General features: G+C 46.4%; 1 protein-coding gene across 1 annotated transcript in view; it reads left to right on the top strand.

The window, feature by feature from the left end:
- Positions 1 to 23,116, top strand: part of SNX1 (sorting nexin 1) — a 470,987-nt gene that overhangs the window by 330,655 nt on the left and 117,216 nt on the right. Inside the window, exon 11 of the mRNA XM_069222309.1 lies at positions 21,881 to 22,086. Coding sequence (XP_069078410.1) covers positions 21,881 to 22,086 — 206 coding nt within the window. The remainder of the gene's footprint in view (positions 1 to 21,880; positions 22,087 to 23,116) is intronic.

Raw genomic sequence — 23,116 nt, 5'->3', positions numbered from 1 at the left:
GCCCTGAGCGTGTCTTCTCAGACAGAGTTGGATTCCATACTGGTAGCTTCTTCAAAGGAGAGGGCTTTCTTTGTGGTGGTAGTCCGCAGAACCTTAGAGGTGTTGGTTGACCTTCATGTGCCTGTGGTAAATTTGACCTGATAATGGCAGTGACGTATATTGTCTGACCCAACACCCAACACCCGAGAGCTTTGTAGTTTAGGCTTCCACCAAGAGGTCTACTTTAATGCTTTGCCCTCTTCCTTACTGCTCAGAAAATCAAACTGAATTGACTAATTTGGGAAGAGGTTTTTCTGATAGGTACGTCTACCTGTAGATTCCTCATCTGTAGAACAATCCCAGGCATCAGACTGAATGAGGGAACTTCAAAGCCCTCACATCACTGCTTGGGGGGCACTGGCTCCATAACTATGACAGGAGTGAGGTCATGAAAGTCATACAGCACCCACAATGATGCCAGTTCCCTTTTTTCCACTACTTCAAGGTAGATTCAGAGCTCTCTGAGATTTTTCCTTTCACAAAACAATTCAACAGTGCAGTACAATGTCTCCTCCTAAGCAATCTGGGTTTAAATTCTGTTGGCACTGCGAAAGACAAATGTCCATCATAGATCCCCATGCTGTTTGCAACTGGTGCTTTGGGTCGGACCACAACACTGGCTTGTTTTTCAGGCAACCGCATGCATTTAAAGGCCATTAAGGAGTACAAAGCTGGGATATTCAAGGCTTGATCCAAGGAGAACAAACTAAGTCGATAATGTTTCAGACATAGTTCCAGGTCACCATAATTTCATCTCCTCTTCCACTCCCACAGGACATTAATACTAGGAGTTAATCAACCTGTCTCTAGTGGCTCTCCCTCCTAACGGCCTTGCTTGTGAGTCTCTACTGGACCCGGCCCCAGATTGGCATTTGATCCCCTATGGATTTGTGGCGCTGGCATCTCCTGGCCTGACGCCAGCTTTCCCTAAGCCCCCAACACGAGGACATACCTGACAACATTCTTAAAGGCCATGTATTCTCATTTTGCAACGGTGCCTATGTCACTGGGCGTACCTGCACACCTTTCAACCCCATACAGACCGTGTTCCTCATATGACTGCTGTTGTACCAACAACCTCCATGCTGGCTCTTTATTGCTTTGATACTGTTGTCTGATACACAGTGCCTTGGATGGTGCCTGTACCAAAAGCACCACTTTTTCCAGTGCCAGACACAACACCACTCGCGCTGCTATCCAACACCACTCTGGAGAACAAATCTCGAAGAGATAACCAACTCCTCATTGTGGAAGAATATAGAAATAGGATTCTTGAAATATTTGGCACTGTTTCAGACTCTCTAGATATATGCCCTTTTGTGGACACTGATGATCTTCAGGGATAATAGTGATTTTCAATAAGAAACAGAGGCTACCATTATGCATTTATCTTTTAATGCCACCCCATGCAGCAGTTGAAAGTACATTACATTATATTATAAAGAAAGACAATCTAGAACAGAACCATGCCGACACATAAAAGGTCCATGTACAGGTCCATTCATCCTCAATAGTATACTGTTTTATATGTCAAAGCAAGTACTATTTATTTTCCTTCATTTCATTTGAATAATGTGCCATTCATTCTTTTATGTAAAACTCAAACCTAATAACTGGGAGGTAGGGGAGGGATAATGTTAGCCTCCATGTCTCTAATGAAATTCAGATTCTCTTGGCATTTACATTTTGAGAATCACTATTTCATTACAAGACCTGAGGCTACCATTATGCATGTTGGTAGCACTCCAAAACCACATCAGACGTGTTCAATAGGTTTACAATCATGTTTAGCAAATGTGGAAGCATTAGACCAATCCGCTTCTTTTATAATGTCTTTCCATCTTTCCAAAGGGCTTGCTAGCTATAGCACCTCTCAATGAATTTGCACAAAACATTTTTCAGCACCAGCTTGTTGCATAGTCCATTTCATTCACCTACCAGTTGTTGCTGTGGTGACCGTTTAAAAGGGTTTGACAAAAGAGATCAAAAATTGATTAACACCATCAGGCTGAAACTTGTCCATACGGGAATCATATTCCCTGATGCAATCAACTGCACACAATTTTCTGCATGAGTCATTTGGCGGGACCGCCAAACTCACAGGGAGGATGTCCTCCCCACTGGGCTGACCAGCTGGAACATTGTAATATGCCTTCCCTCTGGGGTGACTGGTGGGAATAGTGCTAGGATATTGGCCTTGGCTCCTAAAGGGAGCCAAGGCCAATATCCTACCACTCCAGCACCCTCGCAATGCAGACAGTGAGCATTCTGAGGGTGCTGGGGGGAGGGAGGGTGAATGGGGGCTGCACTGCCCATGCCATGAGTATGGGTAGTGCAGGCCCCCCGTGGCCCAAGATGCTGGCTTTACACCAGCCTTTTCATGGTGGGGTTCCCACCTTGAAAAGGCTGGCGGAAAGTGGGGTTGTAATCAGCCAGGCGACACGGAGTTCAGCACCGCCCTGGCTAGTTACAAGTCCAACTGCCGTCACCATGTCGGGAAACATGTTCCTCGCAGGGACGAGAGTCTTTAGGCTTGTCTGCCCGCCAATTTTGTAATGTGTCAGACCATAAGCCTCGTAATCAGGCAGCTAGTCTTTGTTCTTTTAGTAATATCAATTGACCCAAAGGGGTCATAAATTCTCCTACTCACTTTCAGTGCCTTTATGTCTGAAATTCTACAAGAAATTAACCACAGTTAGGGCACAGGTTGCATAGTAAGTTATGCATAACAGCATTCCCAGCACCCCGCAAATATGTTCTCTGCTGAAGAAGGGACTAACCCAGAAACACATGTGTCCAGAGATGCACAGTAAAGGCTGTACCTACTTAAAGGTGAAATATTTAAAAATTAATGGAGTTCGTTTTTTGAAAATACTACATCTACCATGATGCAATGGGGCAGATTAATTGCTGGGATGTCAGGCAGGTGCGCTCCTAACTGTTTGTGACTTTAAAGGCTCCCTTGAGCTATTGGGCTGACGAGCTCTGGAGCAGGCACCAGCAGGCCAGGGAAGAGGTACTGAAACCGGGTGATTTATGGCAGCATTCCCAGCACCCCGCAAATATGTTCTCTGCTGAAGAAGGGACTAACCCAGAAACACATGTGTCCAGAGATGCACAGTAAAGGCTGTACCTACTTAAAGGTGAAATATTTAAAAATTAATGGAGTTCGTTTTTTGAAGATACTACATCTACCATGATGCAACGGGGCAGATTAATTGCTGGGATGTCAGGCAGGTGCGCTCCTAACTGTTTGTGACTTTAAAGGCCCCCTTGAGCTATTGGGCTGACGAGCTCTGGAGCAGGCACCAGCAGGCCAGGGAAGAGGTACTGAAACCGGGTGATTTATGGCAGCATTCCCAGCACCCCGCAAATATGTTCTCTGCTGAAGAAGGGACTAACCCAGAAACACATGTGTCCAGAGATGCACAGTAAAGGCTGTACCTACTTAAAGGTGAAATATTTAAAAATTAATGGAGTTCGTTTTTTGAAGATACTACATCTACCATTATGCAATGGGGCAGATTAATTGCTGGGATGTCAGGCAGGTGCGCTCCTAACTGTTTGTGACTTTAAAGGCTCCCTTGAGCTATTGGGCTGACGAGCTCTGGAGCAGGCACCAGCAGGCCAGGGAAGAGGTACTGAAACCGGGTGATTTATGGCAGCATTCCCAGCACCCCGCAAATATGTTCTCTGCTGAAGAAGGGACTAACCCAGAAACACATGTGTCCAGAGATGCACAGTAAAGGCTGTACCTACTTAAAGGTGAAATATTTAAAAATTAATGGAGTTCGTTTTTTGAAGATACTACATCTACCATGATGCAATGGGGCAGATTAATTGCTGGGATGTCAGGCAGGTGCGCTCCTAACTGTTTGTGCATAGTAAGTTTTATTTTGTTTTGATTCTATTTTTTGTTTCCAAATATCTATTGCCTGGCTAACCAGAAAATAAGGTAAGAACCACATTAACGCCCCACAAAGTTTGATATCTCTGTCTTCCCGAAAGACCTGACATCGCTTAAGATCGCCTGACACCTTTTGTGCAAGAAGGTTCAAAGTCCCTGTCTGGACCAACGGGTGTGCCCCTCCATCTATTTCTTTCAACAGACCCTCCATGGCAGGTAGAAAAAATGGAATGTCGAAGCGAGTTCCAAGTAATTGGAAGCCAAGCTTTCTAGAGACCCAAAATGGAGTTACCAGAATAAGGGAGCATTTCTCCTTTTTTCACTTTCTGAAGGACTCTCTGGATCATTACGAAGGGTGGGAACACGTATGCGTTCAGTCCCTTCCAGGTCTGAAGGAATGCATTTACTGCTAGAGCCCCCATGTCTGGCATCCAGCTGTAGTATTTCTTCAGCTGAAAGGTTAGACTGCTCGCAAATAGATCTAACTCTATTGGACCCCATATCTGGAATATCTTCCTGAAAAACTAATTCCTCTACTTCCAATCGATATTGTCCTTTAAATATCTTGAATTCCATTCCACAGAAACATTTGCCTTCGCAGGCAACTATTTTTCCTTCAAGCTGATTTTATATTCCAAACGGAATAACCAAAGTTACCTCGCTAAAACTGCCAGATCCATGAATTTAGTACCTCCTAAGCAATTTATATAATCCACAGCAAAGACATTGACCAATTTCAATGACTGCCCTGCATTGCAAGCAGTGGTTGAAACTCATAAGAGCATAAAGTCCTGCAGTGAATCCTAAATACTTTATATGATCTAACCTCTCTGTGTTTGACCATAATCCACCAGTCTCCTGAACCACCCAAGCATGCACCCCCAACTAATCAGGCTTGCATCTGATTCTAGAATTAAGTCTGGTGAGCAGCCAAAGAGTTTGTCCAGCCATTCCAGGTGTCCAAATAGTCCAACCACCAAGTTAGTCTTGTTCCTGGCGCTTGGCCTAGTGAAACCTTGTCTTCATACCATAATCTGCTCAGAGAGCTCTCCCCTTTATCCTCTACAGAGCACAGTAATGCAAGGGGGGCCAGGGAAAATGTATTGAATGGAAGAGGACAATAGGCCTACAAGTCTTGCCAGCTCTCAGAGTTAAGGAATCATGACTAAGAACATACCTCATTTCCTTCTGAATTTTGGTTATCTTTTTCAAGGAAAGGAAAAGAATCACATTAACAGTATCTGTCGTAAAACTTAAAATTTCTAGTGATCGAGAAGAAACAAGAATTTTCTTTTCTTTGTTGATTACAAAACCCAAACTTTTCAGGAGGGACATCACCGTAATCAAGTATTTCAAAACTTGAGAATGGCTTTGGGATAAATGATCATTCTGACACCCCTTTCTCGGAGGTAAAAAACTACAGGTCTCATTATCTTGGTAAAGCACCAAGGAGCTGAAGAAAGTCCAAATGGGAGAGAGTAAAATTGGTAAAGGCGACCCCACCAGGTGAACTGAAGGTAAGGTTGGGACTCTTTGGCCATGGTAATTGTGAAGGAGGCATCCTTCAGACCCAGCTTACCCAACCAGTCGTCTTTTAACAACAGATCTCTTAAGACATGGATCCCTTCCATCTTGAAGTGTTTGTATATTAAGAACCTGTTGAAGTCCCATAAGTTTGACTAGTCTCCAGCCCTTGTCTTTTTTTCCCCCAACCAAAAAAAGAGTACTGACAAAGACTCTGCTTTCTTACTTCACTCCCAGAGTGGCACCTTTTATCAACATAGACTCCACTTCTTCGTCTCCATTTTTCTGCTGCTCTGCTTTCAAGATCAGTTCTCTTGGCATGATACATTGGAAGGGAATTTCCCAAATGTCTGTTCTGAAACCCTGTACTATATGTAATAACCAAGGATCCTGAGTAATTGTTTCACAAACATGGAAAAAGTGTCTGAGGTTTCCCCATTCCCCTCTCCCCCCACGTTTCCCTGGATAGAAGTAGGTAGGGAGTTGATAGTACTCAACCTGGACATCTGAGAAACTTTTGCCACAGATTTTATTTCATCTCGCCCACTGATAGCCTTTCTGGTGTATAGAATGGTAGATTGTGCACCGGCTTAGTAACCTCTATCATACTCTCCTCTAGGTTTGAAAGTATTGAACTGGTACCTTTGAAAGTTTGGGCTAACAGAAAGTCCCCTTGTGCCAGCCCTGCTGAAAATAGCTGGACTGAAAATTTTATGTATATTACTCTGGGCTTTATCAAGAGTGCTGAAAGTAGCTACATATTTGCCCAGGCCCTTGACCAAGGTATCGGCAAACAGCAGACCTTTAGAGTTCTCGGAACTTTCCATTTCGGCTAACTCCCCCAGTTTTGCGATTGATTTTCAAAAGCACTGCTTAGCATCTTTCACCATTAAGACCAGCATTTGCATTTCCCAAGAGAACCATGGCATGCTGACTCCAGCCTCTCAGTAGGTTCAAGTCTATAGGGAGTCCTTTAATGTATGCCTCTTCTGACATATCAATTATCTTCGCCAGGGAGCCAGCAACATTTAAGAGATGATCCTTGCAAAGCTTGCGGGATCCCTCAAGCCCTTTTCTTGGATTGCTCCCCATTTTGAATAGGAAAGTGATAAGTTCTGGGTCTAGGTTGGGATTAAGGCACACCTCATGGTGAATTACTGTCCTTCAACATTAGGTTTTAAGTAGATTGTGCACATCTTTTTCCAGTGGGTTTCTGATCCACCTTCTAATAAAGTTTCCCACATGTTTCAGGGGCCACAATTCAGTGCTCCTAGGGTATTTAATATTGTGAGGAGAAAACATCTTCTCTCCTTAAGGATTTTAAATGACATCCTTTGAGGGGATTGACTCCTCCGTAATGAGGTCATCGCTATCAATCTCTCTCTGATCAAGGTCGAGTACCTACTCTTCTAAATAATCTAAACATCTAAACATAATGTAAACATTATCGTTTTGATCCTCAAACTCAGCATCTTGAGTATCTAATAATTGTGTGCCGCTAGGGTCACCCAATTCAGTTGTGCTGCATCGGATACCTCTTTTTTTTGTGCCGCAGAGGACACCACTAATTTTTGAGATGCTTAAACCTCCCATCGTTTTAGAGGTGCTTTGACCTCCTATCATCTTCTAGGACATAGGCTGTTTCTCCAGGTGCTTGGTCTTTCTCTTCTTTTTACCTCCTTTGTCTGTGAAATCAGATTGACCTTCTGAAATGGACCAACTCTCATAATTTGAACCTCTGTTATGTCTCTTTGCTCATCACTTGGTTAATAGTTTCACATACACAGGTATGTGTCTTATGTTGTATCAGCTCCTTAATTTTTTCTTCATTAATATTACCCTCTGGGATCACGGGGGGTCTCTTGTCTTGATCAGACATATTAAACAGTGATAAGTAAAGCCCACAGATATTTTAATGTGCGATTCAAACTACAAGAAACACTAAGGAAAAATACAACAAGTAATTAAGTAAAGCAGAAAGCTTATTGATTAATTTCTGATGGATACAACTACCTGTGGATTCCTTACCTAATGAATTCTCCCAATGGGGAAATTTTCTTTCCAGCTCTGCACATCGTCGAGGACGTCACTATTGCCTGACTCCCACGCGACTCCGTGTGACGTCATTGTGGCAATAAGAGGACCTCGCCGGCGTGCTGACGTCAGTTCCCTTTTTTCCATGCCTTCGAAGCATAAGGGTTTTTCTCCTGGCTCTTGGGAAGCTACTGTTTCTGGAAGGTGTTACTTTGTTAAAATGTCTCCACCTCGTAAATCAGGGTTCAAGCCTTGTGGAGATTGCAGGGGTCGTATGTCGGAGACGGACCCGCATAATGACTCCTTGTGGTGTTCGAGCTCCGAGCACGATGTGGAGGAGTGTGGTTCGTGTCAAAAAATGAACCCGAAGGTGCTCAAGGAGCAAGAGGCCAAGCTGTTTTTGGCCAAGGCTAAAAAGAAATAGAAGCATGGACATCGCAGGTCATCTTCAGGGAAGTCCTCGAGGTCGCATAAGAGACGGCGTCGACATGATTCCCGGCGCCGTTCGGAGAGGGACCGATCCCGGTCGAGGTCACCATCTTTTTGGCGTTGTCCGACGTGGGATGTCAGTCAGACGGTGACTCCTCAGCCTGAGAGCCTTCAGGCTTTTCCGGTGCTGTCAGTGTTTGAGGTGGTCGAGCCTCTGAGTCGGAGGTGCCTGATCCAGCACCAATGCCGCAGGAGTATCCAGCATTCCCGGCTCCAAGAGCGGATCGGGTGGCATTCTTGAATGCTGTGTTTAATATCTTTAACTCCATGGCCCCTGGCGGTGCACCGGCTGGTCCCTCAGGTCACTTGGCTTTTGGATTGGGCGTTCCGGCTTCATAAAAGTCGATGCCATTCATGCCCTTCTGTCCAGCAGAGGGTGCTGGTCCGGTGCCGTTGGCGTCGCCGAGGAGACCTTCGACAGCGGTGGCTTCTGTGGATCCGGTGGCGCTGATGACTTCGCCACGAATCCAGTCGACGCCAGGGAAGAGAGCCCGTTTATCCATGGCACCGAAGGATCCGGCGTCAGACAAATCCAGAGACCGGGTTGTGTCTCCAGGGCCGTGTCAGCCGAGGTAGTCTGCCAATTCTATGTCAATGCCGAGGATAGAGGCCAGGCTGCGCTCAAGAAGAAGGGCTCTGAGGCTTTTGGAGGAGCAAGAGTATAGAAGGCAGCTCCTGGAGGAAGGAGAGATAGCTGAGCCCCTGGGAGACTTTCAGGGTTTGGACTCCGCGAGTGGTCTCGATACTTCTCCTTAGAGGGATCTAGCCTTTCCTGGGGAATATACTGAGGAGGCTGCCTCGTTCCATACGGTGATAAGGAAGGCGGTGGACTCTCTGGACCTTCCGCTACCGGCAGCTGAGGTAAAGACGAACATTCAGACAGAAGTCTTGCATTCTGCTTCGGCTGCTGTGGAACTACTCCTTCCGTTTAATGAGGCTCTTACAGAACCAATCCTGGAAGTATGGAGGAAGCCTGTATCATCATCAACTGCTGTAAGCAGATCAGTGGCGAGATGATATAGAGTGGCTCCTGGGGACCCAGGATTCCTCTCTCGGCGGAGAGTCTGGTGGTTCAGGCCTCACATTTGGCTCCTGGTTCCTTCCCTGGGGCTCCATCGGACAGGGAGTCGAAAAGGATGTAGCAATCTGCCAAGAAGATTTTTTCTTCGTGCAGTATGGCTCTTAAGTCTGCAAATGCCACTTGTGTTTTGGGCAGGTATATTCATGCCCTGATGGACGCGGCCAAGGCTGTGCTACCTGATTTGCCTCAGGCTATGCGGGGTCTCCTGTCTGATGCGCAAGCGGCAGCGACTAAGGTTATTCAGTCGGGGCTGGATAAGTCGGACTCGGTGGCCAGGGCAATAGGCACCTCTGTGGTCAACAGGAGACATGCATGGTTGAGGTCTTCTGGATTTTCAACAGATGTACAGACTACCCTGTTGGACTTGCCGTTTGATGGGGACAAGTTGTTTGGTTCCAAAGCTGACTCTGCCTTAGAGCGATTTAAGGAGAGAAGGGCTACTGCCAAGTCCCTAGGCCTGCAGGTTTCTACGACCGCCTTGTTCAGGCCTTTTAGAAGATTCAGGGGGTTTGGAAGAGGAACTTCCTTTCGGGGGAGACCCCTACTGGCAGGCCAACAACCGTCAAGCCTTCCCTATAGGTCCTATAGAGGGCGGGGGTAGGGTTAGGACGAGAGGAGCCACCCAAGAGTACCCTGCCTCTTCCTCTTCCGCTGGGGGTTGCAACAGGGAAAGCAGCCTTCGTGCTCATCCATTGCATCCAATGCTTCTCCTGTAGGGGGAAGGTTGTTTCATTTTCTACGCATGTGGGAGTTGATCACATCGGACTCCTGGGCCCTCAATATTGTGGGGAAAGGTTATGCCCTTCCTTTTCGCGAGTTTCCTCCTCCCATCCCTCCCCGTCCATCCTTTTGCACAGAAGACCATCTCCTGTTGTTGAAGCAGGAAGTTGTAGTCCTTTTATCGAAAGGTGCAGTGGAGTTGGTTCCAGAGCAGGAAAGGGGTCAGGGTTGTTTATTCATTCAAGATATTTCCTGATCCCCAAGAAGGATGGTCATTTGAGGCCGGTCCTGGACCTGAGGGTTTTGAATTGGTTCCTCAAAAAGGAGAAATTCGAAATGCTGACTCTAGCGCATGTGCTTCTGGCGTTGAACAAAGAAGATTGGATGGTGTCTGTCGACACACAGGATGCTTACTTTCATATCCCTATTCTGAAGTTGCACAGGAAGTATCTCCGGTTTGTGGTAGGGTCGCAACACTACCAGTTTGCAGTCCTTCCTTTTGGTCTTACTTCAGCACCTCGAGTCTTCACGACGGTGATGGCGGTGATTGCAGCAGATCTCAGGAAGGAAGGGAATATCGGTATTCCCTTACCTGGACGATTGGTTGATCAAAGCTAAGTCTCCGGAGCTTGTGCTGCATCACCTGCAAATGACAACCCGGTTGTTGTTCGATCTGGGGTTTTCGATAAATGTGCCCAAATCTTACCTGGAGCCCTCTCAGCGCCTCCTGTTCATAGGGGCAGTACTGGACACAACATTGACCCGGGCATTTCCTCCACCTCAGCAGATTCAGGACATTCAGGCGTTGATTCCAATGTTTCAAAGTGGAGCGGTTGTTCCAGTCCTCAAGGTCCTTCGTCTGCTCGGTCTGTTTGCTTCTTGCATTATGTTGGTCACTCATGCACGCTGGCACATGAGGGCTCTTCAGTGGTGCCTCCGCAAGCAGTGGTTTCAGCACAGAGGGGATCTCGAGGAGTCGATAAAGAACTCCAGAGACACTGCAGCGGATCTACGATGGTGAGCTGCGGATGGCAACCTTTCCCAAGGAAGGCAGTTTTCGCTACCACCACCAGTGGCCACGGTTATAATGTATGCCTCCACTCTAGGGTGGGGAGCTCATCTGGGGGACCTGGAGGTCAAAGGTCATTGGTCTCCAGGGGTCAGGTGTTTCATATCAATCTGTTAGAATTGCGGATAATACGTTTGGCTCTCAAGGCCTTCCTCCCTTCCCTTTGCAGTCAGTCGGTTCAGGTTCTGACGGACAACACTACCCCGATGTGGTACATCAACAAGCAGGGAGGAGTAGGGTTGTACCTTCTTTGCAGAGAGGCTCTGCGGCTCTGGTCCTGGGCACAGCACCATCAGATTTGCGTAGTAGCAAACCATCTGGCCGGAGTTCTGAACGTTCGTGCGGACAGTCTCAGTCGACACTTCTCGGTCGATCACGAGTGGCGTCTCCATCCAGACCTGGTCTTTCACATCTTCCGGATGTGGGGATTCCCTCAGGTAGACCTGTTTGCCACTCTGGAGAACGCGCACTGCCCGTCGTTCTGCAGCCTCCAGTATCCGGTGCAAGGAGCGTTGGGGGACGCGTTTCAGATGTTCTGCAACGGCCAGTTGCTTTACGCGTGTCCCCCCATACCCTTGATTCCTCGGGTTCTGAGGAAGATTCGCCAAGACCGGGCTCAAGTCATCTTAATAGCTCCGGATTGGCAGAGAAGGGTGTGTTACAAAGATCTTCTCCAGCTTTCACTGTGCCCTCCGCTCCGTCTCCCTCACAGGGCAGACCTCCTCTCGCAGTTGCAGGGGCAGGTTCTACACCCCCACCTCCAGAGCCTGCACCTTCATGCCCGGAGATTGAACGGGGCAATCTGAGTTCCTTTTCTCTCCCACCGGAAGTGGTGGATGTTATTTTATCGGCCAGGCGACACTCCACCAAGTCTGTCTATGCTGGCAGAAGAGCAAAATTTGTTGATTGGTGTGGAGAGATCCAAATTGATCCCTTATGAGCCCATTTGTCGGATGTTTTGTTGTTTGCATTGTCCTTGGCGCAGAAGGGTTGTGCAGTTGCGACTGTCGAGGGCTATTTATTGGCACTGTCGGCCAGGCGACACTCCACCAAGTCTGTCTATGCTGGCAGAAGAGCAAAATTTGTTGATTGGTGGGTAGAGATCCAAATTGATCCCTTATGAGCCCATTTGTCGGATGTTTTGTTGTTTGCATTGTCTTTGGCGCAGAAGGGTTGTGCAGTTGCGACTGTCGAGGGCTATTTATTGGCACTGTCGGCCTTTCTGTGCCTTCCGGACCAACCTTCCTTGTTTAAGTCCCCTATAGTTGTAAGGTTCTTAAAAGGACTAACTAATAGGTTTACTCCCACTCCTTTTGTTATGCCTCAGTGGGATTTGAATTTGGTTCTCACTTTTCTGATGGATTCACTGTTTGAACCTTTGCATTCTTGCCCATAATGCTTTTGGTTTTAAAGACAGTGTTCCTCACAGCCATCACGTCTGCTAGGCGTGTGAGTGAGCTTCAGGCTCTTAGTGTTATACCCCTTTTTACATCTTTTCATGCAGACAAGGTGGTGCTGAGAACCAGGGCGGCTTTCCTACCAAAGGTAGTTACTCCCTTTTATATGGGACAATCCATCACACTCTCGTCCTTTTACCCTCCTCCCCATCCATCGAAAGAGGAGGAGAGACTGCATCGGCTTGACCCAAGGAGGGCTTTAAGCTTTTATATTGAAAGGACCAGAGAATTTCGAGTGGACGATCAACTCTTAATTGGCTATCTGGGGAAGAGGAAAGGCAAGGTGGATCATTCTTTGTATTAAAATATGTTATTCTTTGACAAAGAAGGATCCTCCTTTTGGAATCAGGGCCCATTCCATCAGGGCCAAGTCTGCCACTTCAGCCTTGGCTAGGGGTGTTCCAGTGGCTGACATTTGTAAGGCCGCAACTGGGGCTTCCCTCCACACTATTGCTAAGCATTATTGCTTGGACGCGGAGGTTAGGAGGGATGGCCATTTTCACGGTTCTTGGTGTGACCACTCTGGCACCCACCACCGAGTGCAGTACTGCTTTGGGACTCTGTTCATAAGGTGAGGAATCCACAGGTAGTTGTATCCATCAGAATAACAAGTTACTTACCTTCGGTAATGCTTTTTCTGGTGGATACACTAGCTACCTTTGGATTCCTCACGGTCCCACCCGTTGCCTGGCTGGTCATACCAAGTTTTCGTTGGATGAATATGTATATATATATATTTGTTTTTATTGTTTATACTTGAATAAATATTATGTATTATATTTGATTGATGTATTTATGTTGAGTATTTGATGTCAGTAATCACCTGTTCGCCTCAAAGACACGTAAAAAATGGTGAAAAGTGACGTCAGCACGCCGACGAGGACCTCTTATTGCCACGATGACGTCAGGCGGAGTCGCGTGGGAGTTGGGCAATTGTGACGTCCTCGTCGACGTAGAGAGCTGAGAAGAAAAAAAAAATCAGTTGAATGCTGGTGCATTGGGAGAATTCATAGGGTGAGGAGTCTACAGGTAGCTAGTGTATCCACCAGAAAAAGCGTTACCGAAGGTAAGTAACTTGTTCTTTACGTTCCGGTTGTTGGGTTTGTAGGGGTATAGGGTGGGAAATTATTAATTGAGTAATAATGAATTATCAAATCATTAATTATTTAATTGATAATTATACAACAAGTGTAATTATTTATCAAATGCTGGCAGTTGGGTTGGTAGGGGTATAGGATACGAAGTTAATTGTTGATTTATTAATTATAATGTATTAATTTGTATTAATTTGATAATTTATTATGTAAATTGTGTAATTATTATATGTTATAAGTTCTATATCTAGTGCCGGTTGTTGGGTTGGTAGGGGTATAAAGTGGGAAGCTAAGTAATAATCACTGAATTATTTAATATTAACATATTAAATTGATTTATAATTATGTAAACACTTAAATATATTTGTAATGTTAATGTGGAGAGTGTGTTTGAAATAAGGAGGGAATTTTAAGTAATAATTAATTTATTAATTATTTTAATGATTAATATGTTAATTTTCTTGCATAGTATCTACATTTTAGCTTAATATTGGGCTGCTAGGTTTTTGGGGGGAATTTAATTACATAATCAAGTGATAACATTTCTTTCATAATCATTTTTAATAATTTAGTAAGATTGTTTTTTTTTTTTTTTATTCATATTGCTCAGAGCTCAGTGGTATCCTTCTGGAGTCCGTTTTGCCTACTGTTTCACAGACTGGAGTGGGAATAGTAGATTTTAGCCCTTCGGTGTCCAATGCTTTTCTTACTGTTGTACACATTGGAGTGGAAATAATATATCCATGTTTCACAAACTTGAATACTTTTTAATATTGTTTCCAGGCCATGAATCGAAAAGCTTTGAGGCAGCGGTCCCTAAAGCTACTTGTGGCCCGGCGATCCACTCCATGTCCCCCCCTGATCTCCTTCGAGAGGAAGGTCCCGAGAATGGTCGCGGAGCCCCGATTCTTTGTTGTCTTACTCCAAGTCCACGATGATCGGGTAAGTCTAGGCACAGGAAGAACTCGAAGGTTGCCAAATGTTCTTCAGCTTCACCCCATTCGTCGGCCAACGTGATGAGGGAGGAGGAGTGCCTTTGCTCCAGGCCTCCGGGTCATCTCCGCGCCTCCCTGAGTTTCTGTGAGCCGGAGCAACCCCTGCCCAACTCTGAATTCTGTGAGGCCATGCACCTGATATTTGTGCAGTCAGACTCAGCTCGAGTGCCTTTGAGCTCGATGGAGTCGGCAGGGGGCCCCCTCCGATTCTGTGCCGGCGGCTTCGGCCTCAGCTCTGGAGGGCACCCATGAATCCGTTCCTGGATCCAAATCAGCATCTGTCCTACCATCTTGACCTTCCCCGAGGACTGTTCCAACATCGATCTTCCAGATGGCGCCCGTGCCCACGGTCACTGTCGACCCCATTCTCATTGCTAACTCCGACATGGAGCCGGACCAGCGTTGTGCGACGCCGATTCGGACTTTGGCGGGGACCTTTCTCCCTAGGCTGGGTCTTGACCCATATTCCCTTGGGTTGGGTTATGGTGAGGATTTGGAGGGTCGCTGGACCCTTTGGAATACCAGCTTGAAGAGCCTTTGGATTTGCGGATGGACCTGGGTAAGGCTAGTGGGCTGGACACTTCCACTGACGCTGACATGCTTTCTCCCCCTATCGTGGCTATGGAGGAGGTAGCGTCCTACTCCATGGTGGTAAGAAGAGCATCCGTGGTGTTGAGCCTCGAGTTGCCTTCATTGGCAGTCCAGACTAACCTTCCGACAGAGGTGCTTCAGCCTGGGGCGGCTTCTTCTGAACCCCTTTTGCCCTTTAACGAGGCCCTCACTGATGTCCTGATGGGCACTTGGTCCAAACCCAGCACAGGGGCTCCTGCGAACAAAACAATCACCTGCCGCCATAGACCAGCTCCAAATGAGCCAGTGTTCCTGACACAACACCCGACCCCTGAGAGCTTGGTTATCCTAGCCTCAACGTCCCCAGATGCATTCCCTTCTGCATCCCCGGATTGGTAACCTAAGAAGCGGGGTCTGCATGGGAAGATGTTTTCTTCCTCCAGCCTGGCATTTCGGTCAGTGAAAACTGCATGTCTTTTGGGCCATTATAACCATACCTTATGGGGTACAATTGCGCAAGTGCTGCCACAGGCCCCGGAGGAGGCCAGTGCCATTTTCTCCAAAGCTGTTGCTGATGGGAAAGACGCAGCTAAGTTTACAATACAATGTGAGCTGGATAAGACCGACTCACTAGGCAGATCGGTTGCATCGACAGTGGCCTTAAGGCGCCACACTTGGTTGAGGACATCTGAGTTTTCGGGGATCTCCAATCCACTCTTCTGGACATATCTTTTGAAACCCATCTCTTCGGAGACCAAACAGACTCTGCGCTTGAGAACTTGAAGGAGTCCCGGGCTACGGCCAGGTCCTTGGACCTCGCAGCTGCCCCCTGCCCCTCCTCAATCTGCTTTTTTTTTCCCCTTTTATGGCTACGAAAGTGGTGTGCCGCCACGTCTGTTCACCTCCAGCCTCGGAGGCAGGATTCGCCATCACTTGCCCCACTAGCAGTCCATCAGTCAGACAGGTGGGTTTTGCAAATAGTCATAAGGGGCTACTCTCCCCCCTTTGAGACCACTTCTCCATCCATGCCACCATCCTATGATTGGACAACGGAGGATCACTTGGCACTTCTCCGTGAGGGGTTTGGCTCTCTTGGCCAAGGGAGCCGTAGAGAGGGTCCCTCTGCCAGAATTATTGTTATTATGGTGGAGTTTCGGGCTTATCCTCCCGAGCGGGGAGTCCAGGATATTAAGGCTGATACCGATGTTTCATTCTCTATCCTGGATTTCGGTAAGAATGACTCAGGCTGCTGGGACTCATGGCCTCCTGCATCCTGCTGGTGATGCATGCCAGATGGCATACGTGGGACGTGAAGTTCCAGCGGGCACAGCGTTAGGGGAATTACTCTGTCATTGTCCTGATCTTGAAGGGAACAGCACAAGATCTGCAGTGGTGACTTTGAACCCCGATAGGGTCAGATACATATCCCACTCCCTTCCAGATCTGACAGTAGTGACAGATGCGTCACTCTTGGGATGGGGCAGCGGCCACATGGGAGAGGCAGAGATCAGCGGCGTCTGGTCTCCGTCGGAGTCCAGGCTCCACATCAGTCTTCTGAGCTCTGGGTGATCAGACTGGCACTAAAAGCATTTCTTCCCTCTCTCAAAGGGAAAGAAGTGCAGATGTTCACAGACAACACCATTGCCATGTGGTATTGCAACAAGCAGGGTGGGGTAGCATTGTGGACTCTTTATCAGGAGGTTCTGTGCCTCTAGACATGGCTGGAACATCCGAGCATTTCCCTAGTGGCTCAACACCTGGCGGGCTCTTTGAACGCCAGAGCGGACAGACTCAGCTGTCAATGCCTGGTTGATCACCAAAGGCGTGTCCTTTGAGAGGTGGCGCAAGATCTCTATCAGCAGTGGGTAGAGCCTTAGTTAGATCTGTTCCCCTCTGCCTAGAATGCGCAGTGTCAGCAGTTTTGTGCGTTTGATTTTCCATGGTGGCTCTCGCTTGCAACGCTTTTCATCCCAAGTGGGGCTCAGGCCTCCTGTGCGCCTTTCTGCTCATACCTCTTCTGCCCAGAGTTCTCCAGTCTTGTCCCAAGTGATCCTTGCGGCACCAGACTGGGCACGAAGAGTCTGGTATCCCAAGCTACTGAGCATTGCTATAGATTCTTCGCTCAGACTGCTCCTTTTGGAGGATCTTCTGGCACAGCAGCAGGAGAGGGTACTCTATCCAAACCTGTCAAGCCTCTGCCTTCTTGAGTGGAGATTAAGTGGCAGCAGTTCACGACTATTGACCTTCTGCCCGAAGTCTGTGACGTTATCTTGGCAGCCACACGTCCCTCCACCAAAAAGGTATACGTCTGTTGATGGAACAAATTTGTGGCATGGTGCACAGACAGGTCTGTAGACCCTCTCTGCCCCTCTTTCTGAGGTCCTTTTATTTATACTTTCTTTGGCCCAGCAGGGCTCTGCTTTGGGCATCCTCAAAGGTTATTTGTCTGCTGCCTCTGCTTTAAGAGATTACCTGGTCAACGTTCTTTGTATAAATCTCCTATTGTTAGTAGATTCCTTAAGGGTCTAACCCATATGTTTCCTCCATCACCATTCCTAATGCCCCAATAGGATTTGAATCTGGTTCTTACTTTCTTAATGTGTACTCCCTTTGAGACACTCCATAACTGTCCTCCCAGGCTTCTAATGTTAAAAACAGCCTTCCTTGTCGCCATCACATCTGCCCCCAGGGTGAGTGAGCTGCAGGCTCCTAGTACGATCTTGGTTTGCAGACCCTCTTCCCGGGATGGTATTGCTTAGGTATCTATTCTAAGGTAAGGAATCTGCAACTAGAAGTCTATCAGATGAACAAGTTACTCATGTTCAGTTACGCCTTATATGGTAGACTCGTATTCTAGTTGTAGAGTCCATACAGACCCACTTACCCTCCCCGCTGTGCGAACTGATTTCTAGGGACAGGGACTTCCCTTTCAGGGCCCTAGTTCTAAAGCAGAAGTGGTCAGTGTTCTTTATGGCTCCAAGCTTCTGGCATGGAAAGTAGTGAAAAGAAAATTGCATTTTTGCACCTGGGTGGTGCCTACATAGGTCTTGTGCCATCATATCCTGCACGCACAATGACGGACGTGGAGCTGACCAACATCACCCAACAGCACTCAGGGGTATTGCTCGAGAAAAATCTCTGGATCCAGACTGACACCTGGGGAAATTCTAAGGAAACTGCAACTAGACTTGACCAGTTTACCAGATAAGGCGTTATCGAAGGGAAATAACTTGTTCTTGCCCACATCGACCTAGAATTCTCCAGCTGCTGCCGAACGACCACTGTTGACCATACCTTTGATTGTGATGACTAAAACATCTACCCTTCAATGACACACCATCCTCCATCCACAGTACCACAGACTGTGCTGCTAACAACATTGAATTCTACTGCGCTGTTGATGTCACAGCCACAGTTGTCAACATCATTGTTGGCACATCCGTTAACAATTCCTTTGTCAGCGACATCTAAAAAGAATGGTGTTTCTTTTCCCTGTTTTCCAGCCGAGAAATCCTTGGTCTTGGAAGACACCACCAATTAAATTACTTAGTAATGACCATCTCTCAGGTTTCAAGAAGGCATGCCGAAAATCACAAACCTTTATCCCTTATTGGCTCTTGAAAGTATGTGTAAAGATTATGCAAATAACCGGCCTCCATTTCAGCCAGAGTGCCCAGGATGGAAAAAGGAAATACAGATCCTCAGACCACTCACCAATTTGTCTCATCAGCCACTCTAAAGGCATTTCATTGTTGGTGCAAGTCACACAGGTGTTTGCAGGAATCCGTCTTTCCCACGTAGCCCTCCAATCGACTGTGAAAGTCGTAAGAGGGACAATTTTGAAAATAATAAACTCTGCTTGGGCAAGAACATACAGTAAGACTGCCAACTCTTTGGCCATAGTCAGCCCATGTGATCGGCAAATTTGTGTATACCGTGTACGTAACGTGCTCCCAAAGGGGGTTGGAGGTTGAAGAATCACTCATTCTCTGGAAGAGAGATACATCTTCTACAGCAGTTATTGATTGTGCCATAGATGTAACTAGTGCTGAATCCAGACAAATCAAGGGTGCTGTAGTTCTTAGATGGCAGTGGTTGTGGCTTCTCAACTTCCTTGAGGTCTGGAGAGCAATACTGCATTTTAGCTATGCCTTTTCATAGCTGCCACCTCTTTGGCATGTATGTTGATATCCAGTCAGTCACATCAGACATTGATACCGCCAGGTTCCAGGGCGAGGGCACTTCAGTATCAACAGCAGCCTTATTTTGGAGTAAGAAGCAGAGGACCCTCTTATAGATACAGCTACCAACCGTATGGCCTCACTCGCCAACCAGCACCACAGGTGCCATATTAAAGGCAAAACAATTAGACCTCCCTCCCTCCGTCCCTCCCATTGACTTGTATACTTTTCACACACTAAGCAACCATCCACAAAGAAAGGCTCTGGCTTGAGAAAATATCAAGGTCCTGGTTAACCCTGTCTCCACCTCCAGTCCCACTGGACCCTTTAAGCAATAGGATTTCTGAATTCTTTGCCGGTGGCAAGATATTACAGCCGACACACATGTATTATTCCTGGTAAAATACGGACATACTCTCAAGCTTGTCTAGAAACCAGTGCAGATTTTTCACCAACATCAATCTTAGAGGCAGAGACTACTGTCTATGCTTCACAAAAGGGCCCATGAAACCTGTCCTTACACAAGGTGACGCTGCAAGCATATTTCTAGCTACTGTTCAACAAAGAGTGGAAAACATTTTTTTTGGCTTTCACAATCCGACTACCAGAAAATGTGCTGAAATTGTGACGATTTAGCTCCTAGTGTCATGGCAGAACTTTTTTAAATCACGCCTTATTCTTTCCAGTGTACAGGGAGTGCAGAATTATTAGGCAAGTTGTATTTTTGAGGATTAATTTTATTATTGAACAACAACCATGTTCTTAATGAACCCAAAAAACTCATTAATATCAAAACTGAATATTTTTGGAAGTAGTTTTTAGTTTGTTTTTAGTTTTAGCTATGTTAGGGGGATATCTGTGTGTGCAGGTGACTATCACTGTGCATAATTATTAGGCAACTTAACAAAAAAAAATATATACCCATTTCAATTATTTATCATTACCAGTGAAACCAATATAACATCTCAACATTCACAAATATACATTTCTGACATTCAAAAACAAAACAAAAACAAATCAGTGACCAATATAGCCACCTTTCTTTGCAAGGACACTCAAAAGCCTGCCATCCATGGATTCTGTCAGTGTTTTGATCTGTTCACCATCAACATTGCGTGCAGCAGCAACCACAGCCTCCCAGACACTGTTCAGAGAGGTGTACTGTTTTCCCTCCTTGTAAATCTCACATTTGATGATGGACCACAGGTTCTCAATGGGGTTCAGATCAGGTGAACAAGGAGGCCATGTCATTAGATTTCCTTCTTTTATACCCTTTCTTGCCAGCCACGCTGTGGAGTACTTGGACGCGTGTGATGGAGCATTGTCCTGCATGAAAATCATGTTTTTCTTGAAGGATGCAGACTTCTTCCTGTACCACTGCTTGAAGAAGGTGTCTTCCAGGAACTGGCAGTAGGACTGGGAGTTGAGCTTGACTCCATCCTCAACCCGAAAAGGCCCCACAAGCTCATCTTTGATGATACCAGCCCAAACCAGTACTCCACCTCCACCTTGCTGGCGTCTGAGTCGGACTGGAGCTCTCTGCCCTTTACCAATCCAGCCACGGGCCCATCCATCTGGCCCATCAAGACTCACTCTCATTTCATCAGTCCATAAAACCTTAGAAAAATCAGTCTTGAGATATTTATTGGCCCAGTCTTGACGTTTCAGCTTGTATGTCTTGTTCAGTGGTGGTCGTCTTTCAGCCTTTCTTACCTTGGCCATGTCTCTGAGTATTGCACACCTTGTGCTTTTGGGCACTCCAGTGATGTTGCAGCTCTGAAATATGGCCAAACTGGTGGCAAGTGGCATCGTGGCAGCTGCACGGTTGACTTTTCTCAGTTCATGGGCAGTTATTTTGCGCCTTGGTTTTTCCACACGCTTCTTGCGACCCTGGTGACTATTTTGAATGAAACGCTTGATTGTTCGTTGATCACGCTTCAGAAGCTTTGCAATTTTAAGAGTGCTGCATCCCTCTGCAAGATATCTCACTATTTTTGACTTTTCTGAGCCTGTCAAGTCCTTCTTTTGACCCATTTTGCCAAAGGAAAGGAAGTTGCCTAATAATTATGCACACCTGATATAGGGTGTTGATGTCATTAGACCACACCCCTTCTCATTACAGAGATGCACATCACCTAATATGCTTAATTGGTAGTAGGCTTTCGAGCCTATTCAGCTTGGAGTAAGACAACATGCATAAAGAGGATGATGTGGTCAAAATACTCATTTGCCTAATAATTCTGCACTCCCTGTATAGTTGATGACTGCTAACTTTCACCTAGACGTGTTAAGCATATAACACTGTAAAACGTAAACGGGATGCACACTCTTGAAAGTACTTATTTAAGTACTACTAACCACCTATATTTTGGTTAGTTTCTAACGTTTTTCACATTGCAAGTTCTACTCTGCTGCACCTTTTAGATTTTTCTCGACCCCTCTGAAATTAATGTTATTTCCAGGGATCGTTGTGTTTATTTTTAAATATCTCAAAAGACTTTACAATCCTAAGTCTGTTTTTTTGTTGTTGTTTTTTTTTGACTACTTATTCTTTTTCTGCAGCGTGAGGGTCAAGCGCTTAAATATGATTTGGTCACACCCAGTAAAATCTGCATGGATTATGTTTGCGTTGTGTTAGTTGTAAGAATGAAAAAATGCTTTCTTGGCATTAATTATTGGAATGTGGATGTCACCTACTGACTCATTTTTCTTTGTTTCAGAGTTGGCACAGAATACAGCGCAGTTTGCAAAGAGTCTAGCTATGCTTGGCAGCTCTGAGGACAACACAGCCTTATCTCGAGCACTGTCTCAGCTAGCAGAAGTTGAGGAGAAAATAGAGCAACTTCACCAAGAACAAGCAAACAGTGACTACTTCCTCCTGGCAGAACTGCTGTCAGACTATATTAGACTTCTCTCCACTGTCCGTGTAAGTGAAAACAGACAGTCCAGTTTACAAGAGTGGTGGGCTGAAACATTTTGTTTCAGAAAAGTCGCTGATTAACGTACATAAAGTTTGGGTCAGACATTTAAACAGCAATTACCTAACGCAAATTGTAAAAAAAAAAAAAAAGGGTTTGGTGTTGTAAGGAAATGTCTCCTTGGCATGGTTACCCCCTACCTTTTTGCCTTTGCTGATACTAAGTTTTTATTGTGCTGGAACCCTGCTAACCAGGCCCCAGCACCAGTGTTCTTTCCCTAAAACTGTACCTTTGCTTCCACAATTGGCACACCTCCGGCACACAGATAAGTCCCTTGTAACTGGTACCAGGGAATGTCTCTAAGGGCTGCAGCATGTCTTATGCCACCTTGATGACCCCTCACTCAGCACATGCAAACTGCCTCACAGCTTGTGTGTGCTGGTGGGGAGAAACAGACTAGGTTGACATGGCACTCCCCTCAGAGTGCCATGCCAACCTCACACTGCATGTGGCATGGGCAAGTCACCCCTCTAGCAGGCCTTACAGCCCTAAGGCAAGGTGCACTATACCACAGGTGAGGGCATATGTGCATGAGCAATATGCCCCTACAGTGTCTAAACAAAACCTTAGACATTGTAAGTGCAGGGTAGCCATAAGAGTATATGGTCTGGGAGTTTGTCAAACACGAACTCCACAGTTCCATAATGGCTACACTGAAAACTGGGAATTTTGGTATCAAACTTCTCAGCACAATAAATGCACACTGATGCCAGTGTGCAATTTATTGTAACATACACCCAGAGGGCATCTTAGAGATGCTCCCTGAATACCAATCTGACTTCTAGTGTAGGCTGACCAGTTTCTGCCAGCCTGCCACACACCAGACATGTTGCTGGCTACATGGGGAGGGGTCACTCTGTGGCCAGGAACAAAGCCTATACTGGGTGGAGGTGCTTCTCAAAGGCTCACCCCTTTTGTTACAGTGCCCCAGGGCATCCCAGCTAGGGGAGATGCCCGCCCCTCCGGCCACTGCCTCCA

Source organism: Pleurodeles waltl, chromosome 3_1 (assembly GCF_031143425.1).
Source record: "Pleurodeles waltl isolate 20211129_DDA chromosome 3_1, aPleWal1.hap1.20221129, whole genome shotgun sequence".
In the NCBI taxonomy this organism is placed as follows: Eukaryota; Metazoa; Chordata; class Amphibia; order Caudata; family Salamandridae; genus Pleurodeles; species Pleurodeles waltl.
The sequence above is the reverse complement of the archived record's forward strand: the minus strand, read 5'-3'. Positions and strand labels throughout refer to the sequence as shown.